This window comes from Hylobates moloch, unplaced genomic scaffold (genome assembly GCF_009828535.3).
Source record: "Hylobates moloch isolate HMO894 unplaced genomic scaffold, HMol_V3 SCAFFOLD_1, whole genome shotgun sequence".
In the NCBI taxonomy this organism is placed as follows: Eukaryota; Metazoa; Chordata; class Mammalia; order Primates; family Hylobatidae; genus Hylobates; species Hylobates moloch.
Genome location: NW_026652276.1, coordinates 102,220,746 through 102,239,101, shown reverse-complemented (window position 1 = coordinate 102,239,101; position 18,356 = coordinate 102,220,746). Strand labels below are relative to the sequence as shown.

General features: G+C 47.8%; 1 protein-coding gene across 2 annotated transcripts; it reads right to left on the bottom strand.

The window, feature by feature from the left end:
* Nucleotides 1-825: 825 nt before the first annotated feature.
* CCL26 (C-C motif chemokine ligand 26) lies at nucleotides 826-13,635 on the bottom strand. 2 transcript variants are annotated; one of them, XM_032756383.2, is made up of 4 exons: nucleotides 11,711-11,740; nucleotides 3,414-3,564; nucleotides 3,198-3,312; nucleotides 826-1,091 (listed from the first exon to the last, which is right to left on the bottom strand). In XM_032756383.2, the coding sequence occupies exons 2-4, from the start codon at nucleotides 3,484-3,486 to the stop codon at nucleotides 995-997; spliced, it is 285 nt and encodes a 94-aa protein (XP_032612274.1). In that variant the 5' UTR covers nucleotides 3,487-3,564; nucleotides 11,711-11,740; the 3' UTR covers nucleotides 826-994. The 2 variants fall into 2 exon arrangements, with proteins under 2 accessions (XP_032612274.1, XP_032612282.1); XM_032756391.2 differs by lacking the exon at nucleotides 11,711-11,740 and adding an exon at nucleotides 13,506-13,635 and having other exon boundaries at nucleotides 840-1,091.
* Between the last annotated feature and the right edge of the window lie 4,721 nt (nucleotides 13,636-18,356).

Genomic DNA, 18,356 nt, shown 5'->3' with positions numbered 1-18,356 from the left:
TTCTGCTTCAGCCTCCTGAGTAGCTGGGACCACAGGTGTGTGCCACCCCACCTGGCTAATTTTTTGTGTTTTTGTAGACACAGGGTTTCACTGTGGTGCCCAGGTTGGTCTTTATTATTATTATTATTTGAGACAGGGTCTTGCTCTATTGCTCAGACTGGAGTGCAGTGGTGTGATCATGGCTCACTGCATCCTCGACCTCCCAGGCTCAAGTAATCCTCCCACCTCAGCCTCCTGAGTAGCTGAGACTACAGACACACGCCACCACGTCTGAGTAATTTTTAAATTTTTTTGTAGTGATGGTCTCACTATGTTGCCCAGGCTGATCTCAAACTCCTGGGCTCAAGTGATCCTCCTGCCTCAGCCTCCCAAAGTGCTAGGATTACAGCCATGAACCACTGCATCTGGCTGATTATTTTTGTAAAAAGCTTATTTAAGCTATATAGACATACACACCCTCAGTTTGGTAGGTAGATAATATTCACATTTACTAATTAGTGTCTTGCTCCTTAAGAGAAAACGCTGCCAAACACGGAGCTACTACATTTACACGGCACTGACAGGCTGTGAGGTGTTGCACAGAACTTACTTTTCCAAATGAACTAAACTTTTTCTCTAAATAATGTTAAAACATTCAGCGAACATTTTACCAAAATGTATTAAAATTACCCTTGCTTTTTTTTTGCACAAACAAACAAAAACCCACGGCAGAATTCAGTATCAGGGTCTGCTCAGGGGTTGGGGACCTCCCAGGCAACCAGCCATCCATATTGAATCAATTTTCTTTCCTTAAAGAAAACTCGGGTTTTGTGGACAAAAAATGTTATGAACAAATCAACTCTATGAACAACCTTTATTAAAATAACTCTGGGAGGAAACACCCTCTCCTCCCCAGCGGGCCCATGGAAGCTTCAGAAAAGATTCCGCAGGCTCCCCTGAGGGCCGCAGAGCCAAGAGCAGGGTCCAGGCGTCCTCGGATGAAAATTCAGCGGAGTCACAATTGTTTCGGAGTTTTCAATAAAGAAATGTATCTTTGTGCCCATTTTTTCTTTGGATGGGTACAGACTTTCTTGCCTCTTTTGGTAGTGAATCTGTGAAAAAGAGACACGGATAAGTTAGTATTGAGACTCTGCCTCCTGGGATGGGATAGAAAGGGAAGGAGGGGCAGCTCTCTCACTAATCTTCTGGCTTTACCACAAACTTGTTGCTTTCTGTCCCCGTCCCCTCTTCTCCTGGGCCTTGCCTCCCTCCTCTTTGCTATCTTGATTTCCACTGGAAACTATGCCTCCAGACCCACCTCTCCCAGGTACCGTTTACCATTTTCCACCAGTTCTAGCATGCAGCATGTAACCTGCATCAGGACACTTAATTTTTTTTTTTTTTTTTTTGAGACGAACTCTCGCTCTGTTGCCCAGGGTGGAGTGCAATGGCATGATCTCAGCTCATTGCAACCTCCATTTCCCAGGTTCAAGCGATGCTCCTGCCTCAGACTCCCAAGTAGCTGAGATTATAGGTACACAACAGCACACCCAGCTAATTTTTGTGTTTTTAGTACAGATGGGGTTTTGCCATGTTGGCCAGGGTGGTCTCTAATTGCTGACCTCAGGTGATCGGCCCGCGTCAGCCTCCCAAAGTGCTGAGATAACAGGCGTGAGCCACCATGCCTAGGCTTTATTTTATTTTATTTTTTATTTTTTTGAGACAGAGTTTCGTTCTTGTTGCCCAGGCTGGAGTGCAATGGCACGATCTCGGCTCACCGCAACCTCTGCCTCCCAGGTTCAAGTGATTCTCCCGCCTCAGCCTCCCAAGTAGCTGAGATTAACAGGCATGTGCCACCACGCCCAACTGATTTTGTATTTTTAGTAGAGACAGGGTTTCTCCATGTTGGTCAGGCTGGTCTCGAACTCCCAACCTCAGGAGATCTGCCCGCCTCAGCCTCCCGAAGTGCTGGGATTACAGGCATGAGCCACCACGCCCGGCCTATTTTATTTTTTTTTGAAACAGTTTCTCTCTTGTCACCCAGGCTGGAGTGCAGTGGCGCGATCTCTACTCACTGCAAACTCCGCCTCCTGGGTTCAAGCGATTCTCCTGCCTCAGCCTCCACAGTAACTGGGCTTATAGGCCTGCGCCACCTCACCCAGCTGATTCTTTCATTGTAATAGAACAGCTTTGTTGGGATATAGTTCACACAGCACATACAGTTGACTCTTGAACAACACGGATTTGAACCCTGTGGGTCCACTCACAGGCAGCCTTTTTCCAACCAAAGGAGGATAGAAAATACAAAACTCAGTGATGCAAAACCTGCATAAATGCAGGGGAAATTGTATGCTGAAATCCTGGCACCAATCCCCTGTGGTTACTGGGGGATAACTGTAATTCACTCTTTTTTTTTCCTTTGTTAGGGATGAAGTCTGTCTGTGTTACCCAGGCTGGAGTGCAGAGGTGTGATCATACCTCACTGCAGCCTTGAACTCCTGGGCTCAAGCGATCGTCTAAACCTCCCTACCATGTACACCTCCACCAATTTAAAGGCTATAATTATAATTCAATGGTTTTTAGTATAGTCATAGATTATGCAACCATCAACACAATCAATTTTAGGATATTTTCATCACCCCAGAAAGGAGCCCTGCACTCAACATGTCATTTAATTGTTAGCCACATTTTCAAGGTTATTTATCATAGCTGATGATTCCTGAGCTCCTTACTTCACTGTGAGTTTATTAAAAGTGGGGGTTGGCTGGGCCCAGTGGCTCACACCTGTAATCCCAGCATTTTGGGAGGCTGAGGCGGGCAAATCACATGAGCTCAGAAGTTCAAGACCAGCCTGGCCAACATGGTGAAATTCCGTCCCTACTAATAACAAAAAAATTAGCTGAGCATGGTGGCATGTGCCTGTAATTCCAGCTACTTGGGAGGCTGAGGCAGGAGAATTGCTTGAACCCGGGAGGCGGAGGTTGCAGTGAGCCAAGATCGTGCCATTGCACTCCAGCCTGGGCAACAAGAAAGAAACTCCATCTCAAAAAGAGAAAAAAAAGAGTCAGGTTCTACTTGAAGCTCAGAGTCACACTTGTTAGTGTGCAGAGGTGGGGTTTCCAGGTTCCCATCCCAAGGCTCATCCTGGGGGTCTGCCCAGCACCCATCCTGTTCCATGTCTGACAGGGCCCCTGAAAGCACGTCCGAGAAATACTCACATCACAGCCCGCTGGGAGCAGCTGTTACTAGTGAATTCATAGCTGCGCACCCAGGTCCAGGGAAGGGGCTTGTGGCTGTATTGGAAGCAGCAGGTCTTGGATATGTCACTCCCACCTAAAAATCAGGGAGAACAAGGGATTTGGAGATACTCCTTTCCACCCACTCCCAGGCGGTCCAGGAAGGAACCCCAGGAGGGGAATGGGCCAGCTACGTACGTGTGGCAGTTCCAAGGTGGAGACTCAGGAGGGAGGCCAGGAGCACAGCAGAGGCCAAGGAGAGGCCCGTCATGACGATGCAAATCAGGCCCTTCACAGGTTTCTCCCAAACTCCTCCTGCCTGATCCTCTTTTATGAGACTGAGACGGCCCTGAAAACAATTCCAGAGAATTTTGTGGTTGGGAACAGAAGCAGCACTTTTGACCCAACAAAGGAAAAGCAATCGAATACTCATAGGAATGTAATTAGACAGTGAAGAAAGATAATCTGGGGCTGGGCTTGGTGGCTCACGCCTGTGATCACAGCACTTTGGGAGACCGAGGTGGGCGGATCTCTTGAGGTCAGGAGTTCAAGATCAGCCTGGCCAACATGGAGAAACCCTGTCTCTACTAAAAACACAAAAATTGGCCGGGCATGGTGGCAGGCAACTGTAATCCCAGCTACTCCGGAGGCTGAGGCAGGAGAATCACTTGAACCTGGGAGTTGGAGGTTGCAGTGAGCTGAGATGGCACCACTGCACTCCAGCCTGGGCAACAGAGTGAGACTCTGCCAAAAACAAACAAACAACAACAAAAACAAACAAACAAACAAACAACAAAAAAAAACAAGTGACAGATGGTAGAGATCCCTTTAATTCCATCAACAGGGACAAAAAAGGAAGGGAATTTGGGAGAAGAGCAGGGGCAGGCAGGCCCCAGGAGGTCTGGTTCCCAGTGCCGTTGGCTGAGTCAACACTTCCTTGTTTAAAAATAAAAAGCAGAGGAAATTAAGTAATATTCCAGTGAACTGAACTAAGTTACTTTATAGCACAATTGGTTGTTGAAGATAGGTTTCTGGCTCTTGGACAAAGTTTTGTTTTCTTTCTAAGCATTGCTTATCTCTGTGTGGAGCTCTGGATGGTCTCAAGATGTGAGCATAGAGTAGCCCAACCTCGACAATGGATATTTAAAAACATGGTCCAGGCAGGTGCCAGCCCATCTTCTTGGGGCCACACCTGTAGGGCCAGGGCTGGCTGGGGGCATTTGAGAGGTCTCTTCTAACAGATCCCAAACCTGACAGATCATCACGATCACCCAAGGCTTAAAAACAAAACAAAACAAACAAACAACAACAAAAAATTATATATATATAGTGAGAGAGAGAGCCTGGCCAACATGGTGAAACCCCATCCCTACTAGAAATAAAAAAATTAGCTGGGCATGGTGGCAGGCACCTGTAATCCCAGCTACTAGGAAGGCTGAGGCAGGAGAATCGCTTGAACGCAGGAGGCAGAGGTTGCAGTGAGCCGAGATCCCGCCATTGCATTCCAGCCTGGGCAACAGACCAAGACTCTGTCTCAAAAAAGAAAAAAAACAGAGATGAGGTCTCTCTGTGTGGCCCAGGTTGGTCTTAAACTCCTGGCTCAAGTGACTGTCTCACCTTGGCCTTCCAAAATGTTGGGATTACAATGAGCCACCACATCTGGCCATACCTGGTTAATTAATTTTTTTTTTTTGTGTGTGTGGGGCCAGTCACAGTGGCTCACACCTGTAATCTCAGCGCTTTGGGAGGCAGAGGCAGGGAGATTGTCTGAGGTCAGGAGGTTGAGATCAGCCTGGCCAACATGGTGAAACCACGTCTCTACTGAAAATACAAAAATTAGCCAGGCTAATTTTGTGGTGGCTCATGCTTGTAATCTGAGCAACTTGGGAGGCTGAGGCAGGAGAGTCACTTGAACCTGAGAGGCAGAGGTTGCAGTGAGCCAAGATCGCGCCATTGCACTCCAGCCTAAGAAAAAGGAGTGAAACTCTGTCTAAAAAAAAAAAAAAAAAAAAAAATTTGTAGAGCCCAAAGGTTGCCAGGCTGGTCTCAAATTCCTGGCCTCAAGTCGATCTGCTCACTCCAGCCTCCCAAAGTACTGGGATTATAGGGGCGAGCCACCACACCTGGCTTCAGCCAAATTTTTAAAAGAACTTAATGAAAGTTTGTGATAGTCAGAGCTATTGTAGGTGGGAAGAGGATAGATGGTGAGTTGCCTGTCACTCAAACCAGGCAGAACAGTCTGGATGATCATGAGAGGGTTGTTTTTGTTTTTGTTTTTGTTTTTATTCAGATGGAGTTTTGCTCCTGTTGCGTACGCTGGAGTACTATGGTGCAATCTCAGCTCACTGCAACCTCCGCCTCCCAGGTTCAAGCAATTCTTGTTACTCAGCCTCCCAAGTAGCTGGGATTGCAGGTGTGTGCCACCATGCCCAGCTAATTTTGTATTTTTAGTAGAGATGGGGTTTCACCATGCTGGTCAGTCTGGTCTCGAACCCCTGACCTCAAGTGATCCACCCGCCTCAGCCTCCCAAAGTGCTGGGATTACAGGCATAAGCCACCATGCCCAGCCGTCTGTTTGTTTTTTTGAGACAGAGTCTTGCTCTGTCGTCCAGGCTAGAGTACAGTGGCATGATCTTAGCTCACTGCAGCCTCCACCTCCTGGGTTTGAATGATTCTTCTGCCTCAGCCTCTGAGTAGCTAGGATTACAGGCATGCACCACCATGCCTGGCTAATTTTTGTATTTTTAGTAGAGACAGGGTTTCACCATGTTGCCCAGGCTGGTCTTGAATTCCTGACCTCAACTGCTCTGCCCGCCTCGGCCTCCCAAAGTGCTGAAATTGCAGGTGTGAGCCACCCCACCCGGCCTATTTTTTTTTAAATTAAATAAAAATTAACTGAGTATGGTGGCACGTGCACCTGTAGGCCTAGCTACTCAGGAGGCTGAGGCAGGAGGATCACTTGAGCCCAGGAGTTCAAGGCTGCAGTGAACTATGATCATGCCACTGCACTCCCACCTGGGTGACCGAGCAAGACTCTGTCTCTTTTAAAAAAAAAAAAAAAAAAGTATTGGTCGGGCGCGGTGGCTCACCCCTGTAATGCCAGCACTTTGGTAGGCTGATGGGGGTGGATACCTTGAGGTCAGGAGTTCCGGATGAGTCTGGCCAACATGGTGAAACTCCGTCTCTACCAAAAATTAGCTGAGCATGGTGTCGCGTGTCTGTAATCCCAGCTACTTGGGAGGCTGAGGCAGGATTATCGCTTGAACCGGGAGGCAGAGATTGCAGTGAGCCGAGATCACGCCACTGCACTCCAGCCTGGGTGACAGAGCGAGACTCCATTTCAGAAGGAAAAAAAAAATTCTTTTTTGACTGAAATCTATATTCCCATTTCTTCTACCTATTGACCCTGTTCTTTACAAAAATGCTTAACTTGTCTTTTATTTTGGAAGATAAAGGAAATTGAGGCTTAGGCAGATTTGAAGACTGTTGTTTTTATTTTAGTTCCTCTAGCAAGCCCTGAGACAAGGATTCTGGTGCAAGTCATTTATTTGGGAGGTGATTCCATGGGAGCCCCAGGAGAGGAGGGGGAAACTGAGGCAAGGAAGCAGAGGCAGCAACGTAAGGGGAGTTATTAAGCAGGGCATGGCGTGAGCAGCCAAGGAGTTCTGGGAGCCTGTGCAGGGCAGACCTCAGAGCTGGCCTAGCCGGGGGGTCAGGTACCCCCCAGTTCCCTGCTGTTACTGGTTGAGGGCTGCACCCCACACTCCTGGCTTGTGTTATGAGCAAACCGAGGGTTCTCTGTGACCAGGAACAAGGCCCTCAGGAAGAGTCCCCAGGAAGTGGTCTTTGGTTTACAAAAGTGACTGCTGAAGGGATACGGGGAGTTGCCTGACAGTATCCGCTGAAGCCATGATCATGTTTGCCCCGATGTTCTCTTCTTTAGACTGAACTTTCCTTGTTTTAATTTTTTTTTTCTTTGAGGCTGAGTCTCATTCTGTCACCCAGGCTGGAGTGCAGTGGCTGAAGGCATCCTCCCACCTCCCAAAGTGCTAGGAGCGGTGAGCCACCACCCTCCATGGCCTTCTTATAAAGACATATTGGATTTAGAGCCCACTCTAATCCAGTGTGTCCTCCTCTTCACTAATTACTTCTGCAAAGGCCCTATTTTCAAATTAGTTCACACTCTTTTTTTTTTTTTTTTTTGAGACAGAGTCTCAGTCTGTTGCCCAGGCTGGAGTGCGGTGGCACAATCTCGGTTCACTGCAATCTCTGCCTCCCAGGTTCACACGATTCTCCTGTGTCAGCCTCCCAAATAGATGGGATTACAGGTGCACACCACCATGCCCGACTAATTTTTGTATTATTGGTGGAGATGAGGTTTCACCATGTTGGCCAGGCTGGTCTTGAACTCCTGAGCTCGGGTGATTCACCTGCCTTGGTCTCCCAAAGTGCTGGGATTATAGGTGTGAGCCACTACACCAGCCAAAAAAATTTTTTAATTAGCTGGGGCTGGGCATGGTGGCTCACTCCTGTAATCCTAGCACTTTGGGAGGCCAAGGCAGGAGGATCGCCTGAGGCCAGGAGGTGGAGGCTGCAGTGAGCTATGATTGCATCACTGAACTCCAAAAAAAGAGGAAGAAAGGAAGGAAGGAAGGAAGGAAGGAAGAAAGAAGGAAAAAAAAAGAAAGAAAGATAATGGCTGAGGCATGAACACTTTACAAGAAGGAAACCCACATGGTGAATATAAAAAGCAACTTGGTTTTATTAGTCATCACAGAAATACACACTTAAACCGCAATGTGCCACTATTCACACGCTCACCAGAATGGCTACAATGGAAAAAGACGGAAAACATCAAACGTTAGTGAGGATGTGGTGCATGGCAAGTCATACTGCTGGGGGGAATGGAAAACTACTGGTAGTATTTATTAAAGCCAAACATATGCACACTCTATAATCAAGCAATTCCACTCCTAGGCATGTACCCATCAGAAACGTGTTCATGGCCGGGCGTGGTGGCTCACACCTGTGATCCCAGCACTTTGGGAGGCTGAGGTGGGTGGATCACCTGAGGTCAGGAGTTTGAGACCAGCCTGGCCAACATGGTGAAACCCGGTCTCTACTAAAAATACAAAAAATTAGCCGGGCGTGGTGGTGGGTGCCTGTAATCTCAGCTACTCAGGAGGCTGAGACAGGAGAATCGCTTGAACCTGGGAGGTGGATATTGCAGTGAGCCGAGATTGCACCACTGCACTCCAGCCTGGGCAACAAGAGTGAAACTCCATCTTAAAAAACAGAAACAAAAACGTGTTCCTATGTCCACCAAAAGACACACACTAGAATATACATAGCAGCATTATTTATAATAGCTCCAAACTGGAAAGGACCCTCATGTCTGTCAATAGTAGAACGGAAAATAAATTGCCATTTAATAACATAATACAATACTATTCCGCAGTGAGAATTAACTACAATTACACGCAACTCACAACCTAATGCTGAGGGGAAAAAGTCAGATATAAGCCAGGTGTAGTGGCTCACACTGCTAATCCCAGCAATTTAGGAGGCCGAGACGGGAGGATCGCTTGAACCCAGTAGTTGGAGACAAGCCTGGGCAATATAGCAAGACTCCATCTCTACAAAAAGTAAGAAAAATTATCTGAGCTTGGTGGTACATACCTGTGGTCCCAGCTACTTGGGAGGCTGAGGTGGGAGGATTGCTGGAGTCCAGGAGTTCAAAGCTCAGGCCTACCCAACAGAGTGAGATCCTGTCTCAGAAAAAAAAAGAAGAAGCTAGATAAGAAAGAATAATGTTGTAGGATTCCACCTGTGTAAAGTACCAAACCAAACAGGCAAAACTAATCTTTTTTTTTTTTTTTTTTTTTTTTTAGATGGAGTCTTGCTCTGTTGCCCAGGCTGGAGTGCAGTGGCGCGATCTCGGCTCATTGAAGCCGCTGCATGTTGCCACCATGTTTGCCCAGGCTGGTCTCGAACTCCTGGCCTCAGGTGATTCACCCGCCTTGGCCTCCCAAAGTGCTGGGATTATAGGCATGAGGCACCGTCCCCGGCTGACATATGTATTTCAATTACCTTGGATAGGTACCCAGATGTGAGGTTGCTGGGATGTACTGGCAATCCTATTGCCTATTTGAACTTTCTGAAGAAACTCCCTGCTGTTTTCCATAATGACTGAACCAATTTACATTCTCACCAACAGAGTAAGGGTTCCCTTGTCTCCACATCTCATCAACACTTATCATTTGTCCTTTTTAAATGTTTTGTTCTAATTCAGACATGGTCTCACTCTGTCACCCAGGCTGGAGGGCAGTGGCACGATCATAGCTCACTGCAGGCTTGACCTCCTGGGCTCAAGCGATCCTCCCACCTCAGCTTCCTGAGTAGCTGGGACTACAGGTGTGTGTCACCACGTCTGGCTAGTTTCTGTATTTTTTTTTTTTTTTTTTTTTGGTGGAGATGAGGTTTTGCCATGTTGCCCAGGCTTCACTTGTCTTTTTGATAAATAGCCATTCTAATGGTGTGAAGTGATATATCTCACTGTGGTTTTGATTTGCATTTCTCTAATGATTAGTGATGTTGAGCTATTTTTTTTTAATGTACCTGATGGTCATTTGTATGTATTTGAAAAATGTCTATTAAGGCTTCTTTGCGCTTTTTTTTTTTTTTTTTTTTTTTTGACAGAGTCTTGCTCTGTTGCCCAGGCTGGAATGCAGTGGCTCAATCTCAGCTCACTGCAACCTCTGCTTCCCAGGCTCAAGCTATTCCCCTGCCTCAGCCTCCTGAGCCACCATGCCCAGCCCACAAAACTAATCTTTAAAGGATGGGAGTCATGCGGGGCGCGGTGGCTCATGCCTGTAATCCCAGCACTTTGGGAGGCCAAGAGGGGACGGATCACTAGGTCAGGAGTTCGAGACCAGCCTGACCAACATAGTGAAACCCCATTGTCAGGCCTCTGAGCCTAAGCTAAGCCATCATATCCCCAGTGACCTGCACGTATACATCCAGATGGCCTGAAGTAACTGAAGAATCACAAAAGAAGTGAAAATGGTCTGTTCCCGCCTTAACTGATGACATTACCTTGTGAAATTCCTTCTCCTGGCTCATTCTGGCTCAAAAGCTCCCCCACTGAGCACCTTGTGTCCCCCGCCCCTGCCCGCCAGAGAACAACCCCTTTTGACTGTAATTTTCCACTACCTACCCAAATCCTATAAAACAGCCCCACCCCTATCTCCCTTCGCTGACTCTCTTTTCGGACTCAGCCTGCCTGCACCCAGGTGATTAAAAAGCTTTATTGCTCACACAAAGCCTGGTGGTCTCTTCACACAGATGCGAGTGAAACCCATCTCTACTAAAAATACTAAAATTAGCCAGGTGTGCTGGTGTGCGTCTGTAATCCCAGCTACTCAGGAGAATCACTTGAACCCGGGAGGCAGAGATTGCAGTGAGCCAAGATCGCACCACTGCACTCTAGTCTGGGCAACAGAGCAAGACTCCGTCCAAAAAAAAAAAAAAAGAAGAAGAAGAAGAAAAAAAGATGGGAGTCAGAAGAGTGGTCACCCTTTGGGGCAACTGACTTAAAGGGATTTCAAGGGGGAGTTCTGGGGGCTGGTATGCTCTGTTCATTCATCTGGGTGCTGGTTCACCTTTTAATCCTTGTGGAAATTCTTTGAGCTGTACTCTTAGAGTTTGCATACCTTTCTTTTTTCTTTTTCTTGTTTTTTAAGATAGGATCTGACTCTGTCACCCACGCTGGAGTGCAGTGATACTCAGCTCACTGCAGCCTCAACTTTCCAAGGCTCAAGGGATTCTCCCTCCTTAGCCACCTGAGTAGCCAGGACTACAGGTGCGCACCACCGTGCCCAGTTCATTTTTTGATTTTTTTTTTTTTTTTTGTAGAGATGGGGGTCTCTGTGTTGCCCAGGCTGGTCTCGAACTCCTGGCCTCAAGTGATCCTCCTGCCTCAGCCTCCCAAAGTGCTGGGATTACAGGTGCCAGCCACCGTGCCTGGCCTGTGTACTTTTCTATATGTATATTATATTTCAATAAATTAGTAAAGAGGAATGAAATGATATGGCGAATAAACAAAACAAATCATTCTGCAGTTAAGGAAGTGTTATATGGGAGCAATGGCCTCCCTACGTTCTCTCCCTCCTTCCTTGAGATGAGAATATTTCTCTCTCTTTCTCTCCTTGCTGCTCTTCTGGGAACATCCATCTCTCTTTTTCTTTTCTTTTTTTGGCCAGAATGTTTCTCATTTCAAGGGAAAGTGCTGGCTGGCCACAGCATGTCAGCCCCCAGCTGGTTTCCATACTTCTGCCTTTTCCTGCCTTTGGCAATGGAGTCTATCCTCTGAAAATTCTCTCCTACAACGAGAAACCCCCACACTGTGCCCCCCTCCCCACCACCAAACAAGGCCCATTACTTCCTTCCAAACCCCAATCTGGCAGGTTCCCAGAAACAAAGTCCCTGACCCTTACCCGGGGTCTTTGGCTCAGCCTCAATTCCAGATTCCTGGCTCATCCTCCAGAGCTTGCTGGTGCCGCTCCAGTCCCTGGGATCTGCGGTACCTCTGGGACCCCAAGTCAAGACCTCCTCTTGGCTTACGTAAGGACATTTGCAAACAGCCATTCCCAAATAACTCACATTTCTGAGGTTCTGGGTGGACAATGAATTCTTGGGGTATGTTATTCAACCCAGTACAGATGTATTGCAGAAATAATCTCCTATCCTACAGATTGGCTTTCTACTTCTTACGGTTCTCCCTCCCTGCCTCCCTCCCTTCTTTCCTTCCTTCCTTCCTTCCCTCCCTCCATCCCTCCCTACCTCTCTTTCTTTCTTTCCCTTCTTTTATTCCTTCTTCCCCAGCTCTCTCCCTCCTTTTCTCTTTTCTTTCTTTCTTTTTTCTTTCTTTCTGTCTGTCTGTCTTTCTTTCTTTCTTTTTCTTTCTTTTTTCCTTCCTTCCCTCCCTCCTTCCTTCCTTCCTTCCTTCCTTCCTTCCTTCCTTCCTTCCATCCTCCCTTCCTCCCTCCCTCCCTCTATACCTCTTTCTCTCTCTTTTTCTTTTTCTTTTCTTTGCAGTGGTGCAATCATAGCTCCCTGCAACCTCAAGATCCTGGGCTCAAGCAATCCTCCCACCTCAGCCTTCTGAGTAGCTGGAACTACAGGCATGCACCACCATGTTCTGCTAACTTAAAAAAATTGTAGAGATGGGGTCTTGCTGTGTTGCCCAGGCTGGTCTTGAATTCCTGGCCTCAATCTCCTGGCCTTAAGCGATCCTCCCACCTCAGCCTCCCAAAGTGCTAGGATTACAGGCAGGAGCCACTGTACCTGGCCTCTTATGGATGTCTTCTAATGGATTTTAATATAGTTTTATTTATCAACTTTCCTCCTGTATGGGTAAGTGATTATACCCTGTATATAAAACATTTGAGGCTGGACATGGTGGCTCACACCAGTAATCCCAGCACTGTGGGAGGCTGAGGCAGGCAGATCACTTGAGGTCAGGAGTTTGAGAACAACCTGGCCAACATGGTAAAATCTCGTCTCTACTAAAAATACAAAAATTAGCCAGGTGTGGTGGTGAGTGCCTGTAGTCTCAGCTACTCAGGAGGCTGAGGCAGGAGAATAGCTTGAGTTTGGAAGGCGGAGGTTGCAGTGAGCCAAGATCATGCCACTGCACTCTGGCCTGAGCAATAGAGACTCCATCTCAAAAAAAAAAAAAATTTGAGTCCCTTCACCCAAGGGGCATGTCTGTTTATAAATGGCTTCTGCTGAAACTCCTCTTTTTTTGTTTGTTTGTTTTGTTTTGTTTTTAGACAGAGTCTTGCTCTTGTCACCCAGGCTGGAGTGTAATGGCACAATCTCAGCTCACTGCAACTTCTGCCTCCCGGGTTCAAGCAATTCTCCTGCCTCAGCCTCCCGAGTAGCTGGGACTACAGGCACCCACCACCACATCTGGCTAATTTTTGTATTTTTAGTAGAGACGAGGTTTCGTCCTGTTGGCCAGGCTGGTCTCAAACTCCTGACCTCGTGATCCGCCTGCCTCGATCTCAAACTCCTGACCTCATGATCTGCCCGCCTCAGCTCCCAAAGTGCTGGGATTACAGGTGTGAGCCACCGCGCCTGACCGAAACTCCTTCTTGGTACTTGTGTCCGAGGCCCCCTCAGTCAGGACCTTGAGTATGCCCTTGACGTCAGCCCATAGCTGGTGGCCCTGGCTCCCGCTCTCTTCCCTCCAGGCCCTTCCCTGTGGCTGAAGCCCCTTCCCCGTACCCTCCAGGTTGCTGCCCGGGCTCCAGGTTCCTCTGTGTGGATCTCCCAGAAGCCCCCATTTGCTGTGGTTCCCAGGGTCTAGGCTGCCATCTGGGCTTCCTACTTCTCGGCCTCTCAAAGTGCTGGGATTATAGGCATGAGCCACCATGCCTGGCTGTCAGTTTTAATGAGGTCATAAGGATGGGACTCTGATCCAATATGACAGGTGTCCTTATAAGAAAAGAAGCCAGGCCTGGGTGACTCATGCCTGTAATCCCAGCACTCCCAGGCGGGAGGATTGCTTCAGCCCAGAAGTTCAACAAGTAAGTAAGGTTTTTTTCACCCCTTTTTTATTTTGAGACAGGGTCTCACTCTGTCACCCAGGCTGGAGTGCAGAGGTGTGATCACAGCTCACGGCAGCCTCCACCTCCCCAAGCTCAAGTGATTCTCCCACCTCACTCTCCCAAGTAGCTGGGACCACAGGCATGCACCACCACACCTGGCTACTTTGTTTTTATTTTTATTTATTTATTTAGAGACAGAGTCTCGCTGTGTTACCCAGGCGTGTTACCCACGATTTCAGCTCACTGCAGCCTCCGCCTCCTTCTGGCTCAAGCAGTCCTCTTACCTCAGTCTCCCGAGTAGCTGGGACTACAGGCATGCCCCACCACACCCGGCTACTTTCTGTATTTTTAGCAGAGATGGGGTTTCACCACATTGGCCAGGCTGGTCTTGAACTCCTGACCTCAGGTGATCCACCCACTTTGGCCTCCCAAAGTGCTGGGATTACAGGCGTGAGCCACCGTGCTTAGCTGTAAGTTTTAATGAGGTCATAAGGATGGGACTCTGATCCAATATGACAGGTGTCCTTATAAGAAAAGAAGCCACCAGGCATGGGTGACTCATGCCTGTAATCCCAGCACTCCCAGGTGGGAGGATTGCTTCAGCCCAGAAGTTCAAGACCAGCCTGGTCAACATAGTGAGATCCCATCTCTACAAAAAATAAAAATTAGCCAGACATGGTGGCACGCACCTGTAGTCCCAGCTACTCAAGAGGCTGAAGCAGGAGGCTCCCTTGAGCCCAGGAGTTTGAAATCAGTCTGGGCAATGTAGTGAGACCCTATCTCTACATAAAATACAAAAATTAGCCGGGTGTGGTGGCACATGCCCGTAGTGCCAGCTACTTGGGAGGCCGAGGCAGGAGGATTGCTGGAGCCCAGGAGTTCAAGGCTGCAGTGAGCTGTGGTCACACCACTGCACTCCAGCCTGAGCAACAGAGCAAGACCCCTATCTCAAATAAATAAATAAATAAATAAATAAATGCAACAGGGAGACAGTAAAGAGGTTTTTTTCTGTTTTTTTTTTTTTTTTTTTTTTTTTTTTAGATGGAGTCTTGCCCTATCACCCAGGCTAGAGTACAATGGTGCGATCTTGGATCACTGCAACCTCTGCCTCCTGGGTTTAAGCCATTCTCCTGTCTCAGTCTCCCAAGTAGCTGGGACTATAGGTGCCCACCATTACACCTGGCTAATTTTTGTATTTTTGGTAGAGACAGGGTTTCACCATGTTGGCCAGGCTGGTCTGGAACTCCTGACCTCAAGTGATCCGCCTGCCTTGGCCTCCCAAAGTGCTGGAATTACAGGCGTGAGCCACCGGGCCTGGCCAATAGTAAGGAGTTTTAAGCAGGGGAGTCACACGATGAGAGGACTCATTGATAAAGATGAGTCTGGCTGCTGTAAGGACACAATACTAGAGAGGAACAGAGGAACGTAGAGGCCCAGCGTGAAGCCTCCTTTTGTCTCCATAACCCTTCAGCACAGGGTTCTGAAATGTATTTATGCAGCAAATGTTTACTGTGTTCTTTTTTTTTTCTTTTTTTTGAGATGGAGTCTCGCTCTGTCGCCCAGGTTGGAGAGCAGGTCGGCTCACTGCAACCTCCACCTCCTGGGTTCAAGCAATTCTCCTGCCTCAGCCTCCCGAGTAGCTGGGACTACAGGTGCCCGCCACCACAGCCAGCTAATTTTTGTATTTTTAGTAGAGATGTGGTTTCACCATGTTGACCAGACTGGCCTCAAACTGCTGACCTCAAGTGATCTGCCCACCTCAGCCTCCCACAGTGCTGGGATTACAAGCATAAGTCACCGCATCCAGCCAAATGTTTGCTAAATTCTTATAGCCCCAGCATTGTCCAAGGCTCTGGAGACACCGTGGTGGACAGGACACCATCCCTGTCCTTAAGAAAGGTGATTATAGAATTTGAACATAAGTGGAGAAAGAACAAAGAGAGAAAGAGAGAGAGAGAAAGAAAGAGAGAGAGAGAGAGGGAGGGAGGGAGGGAGGGAGGGGAAGGGGAAGGGGAGGAAGGAAGGGGAAGGAAGAAAGGAAGAAGAAAGGAAAGAAGGGAGGGAGAGAGAGAGAAAGAAAGAAAGAAAGAAAGAAAGAAAGAAAGAAAGAAGAGAAAGGAAAAGAAAGAGAGAGAAAGAAAGAAAAAGAAAGAAAGAAAGAAAAGAAAGCGGGCCAGGTGAGGTGGGTAACACCTGTAATCCCAGCATTTTGGAGGGCCTAGGTGGGCAGATCACTTGAGGCCAGGAGTTCGAGACCAGCCTGAGTAATATGGTGAAACCCCGTCTCTACTAAAAATACAAAAATTAACCAGGCGTGGTGGTGCCCACCTGTAATCCCAGCTACTCAGGAGGCTGAGGCAGGAGAATCTCTTGAACCCAGCAGGCAGACAATGCAGTGAGCCAAGATTCCACCACTGCACTCCAGCCTGGGTGACAGAGTGAGACTCTGTCAAAAAAAAAAAAAAGAAAGAAAGAAAAAGAGAGAAAGAGGAAGGAAGGAAGGAAGGAAGGAGGGAAGGAAGGAAGGAAGGAAGGAGAGAGAGAGAGAAAGAGACCGGGCACAGTGGCTCACACCTGTAATCCCAGCACTTTGGGAGGCTGAGGCAAGAGGATTGCTTGAGCCCAGGAGTTCAAGACCAGCCTGGGCAACATAGTGGGACTCTGTCTCTACAAAATCTTAAAAATCAGCTGGGCATGGTGGCATGTGTCTGTAGTCCCAGCTACTTGGGGAGGCTGAGGTGGGAGGATCGCTTGAGGCCAGGAGGTTGAGGCTGCAGTGAGACATGGTCATAGCACTGCACTCCAGCCTGGGCGACGGAGTGAGACCCTGTCTCAAACAAACAACTAAAAAACTGTGTCTCCTGGAGTTGGAAGAAAAACAAATTTTTTTTGTTTGTTTGTTACCAGTTAATCCATTTACCCTGAAAGCAGTTCTAGGAGAGTGGTTCTTTCTTTCTTTCTTTCTTTCTTTCTTTCTCTCTTTCTTTCTTTCTTTCTTTCTTTCTTTCTTTCTTTCTTTCTTTCTTTCTTTCTTTCTTTCTCTTTCTTCTTTCTTGATCTCTTGCTTTCTTCTTTATTTCTTTCTTTCTTGATCTCTTTCTTTCTTCTTTCTTTCTTTTTTCTTTCTTGTTCTCTTGCTTTCTTCTTTCTTTCTTTCTCTTTCCTTTTTTTTTGAAACAAAATCTCCCTCTGTCACCCAGGCTGGAATGCAGTGGTGCAATCTCGGCTCACTGCAGCCTCCAGCTCCTCAGTTCAAGCGATTCTTCTGCCTCAGCCTCCCAAGTAGCTGGAACTATAGGCATGCACTACCATGCCCAGCTAAGTTTTGTACTTTTAGTAGAGACAGGGTTTCACCATATTGCCCAGGCTGGTCTCGAACTCCTGACCTCAAGTGATCCACCTGCCTCGGCCCCAAAAGTGCTGGGATTACAGGTATGAGCCACCACACCCGGCCGAGGGAGGTTTTCTTATCCCCTTTTACAGCCTAGAAAACTGTGGTTTGTTTGAGGCCACAAAACTCATGGATGGCAGAACCAAGGCTCAGAGCCGGGTCTGTGTCATGCCTGTGCCTTGATATGCCTCTGAGAGTCTCGGAGTCCTACCCCCCCAACACTTAACGCTGAGAATGAACCTTCAGGGTGGCTTCCCCAAGGCTTTGTCCCGAAGCTAAAACTACTCTGTAGTTAAGGGACGGTATCAGAGCAAGGGCAAATAGCAGCTAGATAGATAAGGGGAGGCATCTGCGGGTTAGCAAAAGTCAGCAAATTCCCTTCCGAACTTTCAACTGGCCAATAAAAAAAGGGAAATGCAGCCCATCCCGCCAGCTTCCAGAACATAACAACAAACTGCCAGTTGCTTGGGAGAAGCGCAGCTCTTCCCCATTCCGAGTCTTGAGAGAAGTTTACTCAAGCAAGGTTGTGACCGGGCATGACCCATAGCAAGAACTGAATGTTCCTTTAGGCTTGAGATTATCCAGAAGTTAGAAGGCTGGGGAGAGAGACTTCCAGGGAATGCCTTTTTAGAGGCTGAAAAGCTGTATCTGCAAAGTGGTTATTTCCCTTGGCAAAAAAGAAGCAGCAGGCTGGCTGGGCACGGTGGCTCACACCTGTAATCCCAGCATTTTGGGAGGCCCAGGCGGGCAGATCACCTGAGGTCGGGAGTTCATAGACCAACCTGACCAACATGGAGAAACCCCATCTCTACTAAAAATACAAAATTAGCCAGGAGTGGTGGTGCACGACTGTAATCTCAGCTACTTGGGAGGCCAAGGCATGAGAATTGCTTGAACCCAGGAGGAGGAGGTTACAGTGAGCCAAGATTGCACCACTGCACTCCAATCTGGACAACAGAGCGAGACTCCATCTCAGAAAAAAAACTAGTGGCAAAAGGTGGAAGATGGGATTTAGTAGGAGCCACGGGAGGAGGGGTCCTGGGGTCCTCTTGCTGGCCTGCTTACACTGGGCACTCGGGAGTATTAGTCTCCCCTACTCAGCTATGGTCAGTAACAGAATAATTTCCTCTCAATCTT